Raw genomic sequence first — 6,139 nt, forward strand, 5'->3', positions numbered from 1 at the left:
AAAATGCCACGGGCCCCCGACCCAAATTGGCAAAAGTTTTTAAGTACATAATATTGTTAATTATAAACGTGACGATTTTTACTGATAGAGCCCCATCAATTTGCTACGGGCCCCGGATCTTATAGTTACGCCACTGTCTATGTCCTTTTTCGGGACTCATAAGAATATATTATGGAGTTATCCATGCCAAATTTCAGTAAAATCTATTCAGCAGTTTAGGCGTCAAGAGGTAACAGACAGACACTTTCGCACTTATAATATGTATTATTAGTAAATTAGTATGATAATATTATAAATGTGAAAGTGAATATTGAAGGAATTAGTAATAAATATTGAACCGACAATAATTTTATTTACATCGTTTTTTCAATTGCAATATATTATTATACATAAAACAATGATATTAAAAATATCTTGCACGTGATATTTTATAAATATTCATGCGAGATTTAAAGCATGATTAATAATCGGCATGTTGATTTCGATACGTTTCCCAATTCCGTCTCAGAAACGAATAAAATGTTAATTCACGAATTCGAGATTGGGAATTTTTGCACCCTACAGCACAACAGTACCTCGTACCGCCTATATTTTCCTTATTCAGAGCACTTTTTAACGTTTTCAATGTGTTTTCATTTTTAACTAGTAAACCGTATTTCACAGCTGATCGCACTCTGACACCCACGTGTTGCCTGAATCTGCCACTCGCCGCGCCACTAGAGATATCCAAGAGGCCTATAGAGTAAGACCCAAGAGCGATCAGACACAACTTATTTTCTCATGGATGAAACCTTTAGGTCTCAGTTATGTCTTATGTACTTAGTATACCTGTGAGTTTGTGAAACTTTCCATGTGACACCTGGCCAGGTACCATGTGAGAAAGGTCCATAAAAAGTGGCTGAGACTTCATGATACTAGTTTATAATCATGTCCTACAAAATATATTATATAAATTATAAATATCAGCCATGAGAATTTAAGTTAAATAGCTCTCATTTTTAGTTACCTTTCTCACCTGGTACCAGGTCAGGTGTCACAGCTTCACAAAAACACAGGTATTCTAAGTACATGAGACACTACTGAGCACCTTAGGTTACATCCAAGAGAAAATAAGTTGTGTCTGATCGCTATGGAATCTTGAACCAAAAGTGCACTCATTTTAATAGGTAAAATTTAATGACTGTCACTCATCTCCATAGTGAGTATTTTTTATACATTTGAACCCTGACATGCATGCGCTCATACACCCGGTTGAATAATTTGTCTGACTGATGAAACAGTAGTAGTTAACATAACAACATAAACCCCCTTACTAATAAACGTTGTATAAGCTTTGAATAGTTAAATACAGTGTTTTGTTCCTGTCACACAAGTGACATTTTTAATGGGATTGAAGAAGAAAAAACACTGTATAACTATTCAAAGCTTATACAGCGTTTATTAGTAAGGGGGAATATGTAAAAGTCGGACATGTAAAAATAAGTAAAGTTCATTTATTTTTTGTGGAGCTTTAAAGCATCTGAGAAACGTTTTGGTCAATGAAAAGTGGCCGACACTTAACGACACTCGTTCATAATCATGTCCTAAAAAATATATGTATAGGATCGTCGAATGGTATTTGAAACTGATTCATGCACACACACAAGTAAATAGCAAGCCGTTATATAATAATATCAGCCATAAGAATTTTATTTTAGCTCTCATTTTTAGTTAAGCACCTTTGTTGATTGGTACCTGGTGCCACTCAGAGAGCTTCACAAACTCACAGGTATTCTGAGTACATGAGACACTACTGAGCACCTAAGGTTTCATCCATGAGAAAATAGGTTGTGTCCGATCGCCCTGCAATCTTGGACAATACAAACAACTATTTAAAAATTATAAAACTTACCATTATCTATGGGTATGTTTAGCTCACGGTCTTGTGAATTAGATTCAACTTTAATTTCCACTTTTGAAATATTATGTTCATCAGAATCTTGTTTTGCAAAGCATTCATCTTCAGATAGCACCTCTTCTTTTATATCCGCATGTGGAATATAATGTGTATCTATGTTATTACTGATTTGAATCGGTTTTGGCCATACAATTTCAGACTCTTTTTGGACATTTGCAAATTTTTGCCGAAGCAATTCATCAGTTTTTCTAACAGTAACGGCAAAACTGTGAGCACTTTGTAATAACGTACAGCACATGTCACATATAACCTTTGGAAGTTCATCGGCATCTGATATCTATAATAAAAGGTTAAAGTTAGCCGGAATCAATATTGAAAAAAAACCATTTCATGACAACAGACAAAAGCTTGTTTCTATATACTTACTTCAATATGAGCAATGTTGGACAATTTTTCCGCTATAGTAGATCCCATTTGCTCCTGCTGTCCCACACAATCAAACAAATTGTAATATGTAGAATCTGAATTAATTTCTTGTAAACAAGCGCGACATTCTACAATATTTTCTTCCTTTACCGGCTCCAAATTTGAATCAGTCATTTTATTCTTTATTGATCTGGTGGACCTGACGATGTGAAAACTAATGTATTATTCATTTAGTTAAAATACAATGTAAAAAATTACAAAATAAACAATAATATGATGACAATCGTACACTGCCATGCCATGAGTGGAAGTAATGAATAATGATAGGAAAACCATAGATAATGTTAATGTCACAAGAACAAGATTTACACACAAAATATTATGTAGGTACCTACGAATTACGATAGAACTTGTATTTTTTTTGTATTATCCCAATATGATACGCATTCATAATCGACGCCAATAAAATTAAAATACCTAATCATCAAATTTTTACGCAGAAGTCAATCAAAGAACTTAAAATATAAAATGTACAATCCTCTAGTTCCCAGTTCACACTTGATACGACTATCAAAGAGAACAAAAGAGAATAATATTATAATTTATAATAAATAATCACGACCACTATAATCTATTCTGATATATTTTATAAGTGATAACTGATAGCACATATCGACGGGTGCAAAGTAAAAAGAGTCATCTACAAAACAGCAACTTTTCAGGAGAGCGCATAATAGGAAAAAATGCTCCCATTTTGTCAATTTCCGATCAAATTTATTGAAATTTTCATCATTGTTTCATTATTTATTAATGAATCCACATGTATATTTAATTTCTTCTAATTATGTTTAATTTACGAGATATTGTAGTTGTCTGCATCTACATTGCGCTTGAAAATATGACAACTGAGTTAACTACCACTTGGTCGTTTCTACGTGGGAATTAAAAATTATATTTATTGAAGTATTTTTACCGATTACTAGTACGATTATCAGTAACTACGTAAAGTGTAACACTTTATATTATTAAAATTATTATTAAAAGTAAGTTATATTATTAAAATATGTAGTTAAACGTTTTACATCTTAAACACCCCAAGTTCAGAACATAATTGCGTAGATATCTTTTTCTACGTTGTCGATTCGGTGCAAGGTACACGATTTAGAAGGGAGTTAAAATATGAAATACTAGCTTTTGCTCGCGGCTTCGCTCGCGTAGAATTTGAAAATCGCGTAAATTGCAAATATTCCCGTAAGCTCCCTTAGAAACATGATGTTTTTCCAAGACCAAAAGTAGCCTATGTTACTTTTCATCCTTTCAATTAAGTTTATGCCAAAAAACAATACGATTTGTTTCTTCGTTAGAGCGTGAAGGAAGGACAAACAAACAAATAAATAAATAAACATACTTTCCCATTTATAATATTAGTATGGATATACTTAGGAATCATTCATTTACTTTCGTAAAAATCGTATTTTCTCACAACAAAAATGAAATTCTGTGTCAATACTTTAATTATTTTAAACTAATTTAAAAATTATTCAGTATCATTATCAGTACAGGAACTATGTTGTAAATTATTATAATTTAGGCAGAGGCTTATTAAGTCTTTGTACTTGGCACTTGTAAGCATGATGGGTTCATTATAACATCATAAGCATCGCCGGACGTTTTACACCATCGGAGGGGTGCATACGATTCTTCAGAACACAAAATGAAATTTTATTTCAACGATTTCTCAATTGCTTCTCGTGATCACAGAGATCCCAAAACCGGTCAAAGATAAGTTAATAGAAAAACTTCGCGAGAACTTGCAAATGCCGGGATATGATGTTACGCAGGTTGCAATTTACCATTTCTGGACTGATGTAATTGTTTACCTAAATTTTGTCGTAATTTACGTCTCGTATCAATACACGTGTCTTTATTTCTCAATCGCCTTTTCTTTAGATCAATATTTAACTGACGTCTTTTTCTACCGTTTAACGAGGAAGGCGTAGAACATTCACTTGATGCCTTCACTGCCGAAGAAGCATCAATGGTGTTGTCTATAGAAGATTTAAAGTTTGAGGGGGACAATATACTCGACGGCCTGTTTGAGTTAATAAACTCAAGCAGGTCATAGATTATATGAGATCAAAGTATCTGTTTAATAAAAAAGAATATATAATATTTTGATCTAATACTGATAATGGACGCGGCGGACTTGAAGTGATGAACTGTATTCTGAGGGTGTTGGCGTATTTGTTAATTTGCTGAGATCGACAAATTTTCAAAATCATTTTATATTTCAGACTGAGAGTGAACTGGTGTGACTGGCCTAGAGTATTCAGATCATGGGGACTTATCTTACAAAGTTAACTTATATTCATTTGTCTTCATCGGTGACACATCAAGGTTTTCTATAAGATGTTCAATAATTTCATCGGGCAACACAGTATTTTGCTCGATAAATCACTTATGTTCTGGATGATGTTCTGGAAACTTTCAACTTCTTTAAAAAGTCGTTTTGGACTTTCTGAACATGAAAAAACAGTAAAAAATAACAGTAACAAATTAGAAGTCAATTAATATAGCTAACAATAAGAATTAACATAAATAGGTACTCATAAACATAATAAACAATACTAATTTGCAAAAGTAAATTGAGACATCTAAATCACAATCTCAACGTAGAAAAAGCTATATGGCAGATAGCCGCTTATGCCGCATAACATGACCCCCGCGCGTCCCGCGTATAGACGACCAGCGGTAGTTATCCGCATCTACATCGTGCAATTTCACAAAACAAGAGTAGATGTCTTCTTTTACGTGACAAAAGTACCAAAAATAAGGTGATATTTGAATTTTTGTTTTTGGTATGTTGTAGAACATGATATTTTAAGCTAGTTTCTACAAAAAAACGAAAAACTCAAAATTGCAGATGACTTTTTTTACTTTGCACCCGTCGATATTTTGGTTGGCAAAACCTAACAAAAGTTTTCCCATCTTTACCAGCTTTTTTTCTGTGAACTGCAGTCTGCGATACTCTTCCTCTTACCTTGAACGAAATATTACTCGAGTCTCGAACAGCCTCTAGTTCTGTCTTTACACAGTTCACAACGAAAATTTAATGACTTATCACTTATCTGTTGCAGCAGCCAGCAGCCCAGCAAACACCACAGACTAAGGGATGCAAACAATATTATGTGCTCGTCTCGTTTTTCCAACGCGTTTTTCAACGCATTGCGCAATGCGCATGCGCAAAGTTAAAAATTAGTATCAGTGTCAGTGTCATGTGCCAAAATCTGACAGAAATTGATAAAAATTTTTATTAGTGAGCATGCGTGAAAGTTGCACGTATGCGCATTTGAAAAATGAAACGATCACGACCACAGAATACAAATTACTCAATCACGACTCTTGCACAGAACCACAGAGAACGCGCCTAGGGGCAACTGGCAAGAGAAGTTTGGCCTTGACATGGCCTTGGCCAAGAAGCTTATTGGCTTTGGCAAAACATGGACATTTTTTTTTTTATTCGTCCCGGTCGGGACAAGCAAAGAGAGCGTTGCCCATACAGCCAATGGACATAGACAATGCGCAATATCGTAGCGGAAGTCTGTAGACTGCAGATGACCAGAGACATTTTTTTTTATTTCGTCCCGGTCGGGACCATAAACTTATAATAAACTGTCAGTCGGGACAGACAAAGGGAGTGACCAGAGACATTTTTTTTTTGTTAATTCGTCCCGGTCGGGACAGGCAAAGGGTGACCAGAGACAAGCTTCCTGGACCCAGGTAAATAAAAAAAAAATATGACTGCTGTCAAAAGTT

The 6,139-nt window shown here is 34.4% G+C and overlaps 1 protein-coding gene across 4 annotated transcripts in view; it reads right to left on the minus strand.

Annotated features, from left to right (window-relative positions):
- Nucleotides 1-5,449, minus strand: part of LOC121729747 — a 29,926-nt gene extending 24,477 nt beyond the window's left edge. For 3 of the 4 annotated variants that reach the window (XM_042118367.1, XM_042118364.1, XM_042118365.1), the window contains exons 1-2: nt 2,324-2,613; nt 1,892-2,234 (exon numbers count right to left, since the gene is read on the minus strand). In XM_042118367.1, coding sequence (XP_041974301.1) covers nt 1,892-2,234; nt 2,324-2,497 — 517 coding nt within the window. In that variant the 5' untranslated portion in view covers nt 2,498-2,613. Of the gene's footprint in view, nt 1-1,891; nt 2,235-2,323; nt 2,614-5,363 lie in introns of those variants that run through there. The other variant, XM_042118366.1, reaches the window with a different exon arrangement.
- Nucleotides 5,450-6,139: the final 690 nt, after the last annotated feature.

This window comes from Aricia agestis, chromosome 8, assembly GCF_905147365.1.
Source record: "Aricia agestis chromosome 8, ilAriAges1.1, whole genome shotgun sequence".
NCBI lineage: Eukaryota > Metazoa > Arthropoda > Insecta > Lepidoptera > Lycaenidae > Aricia > Aricia agestis.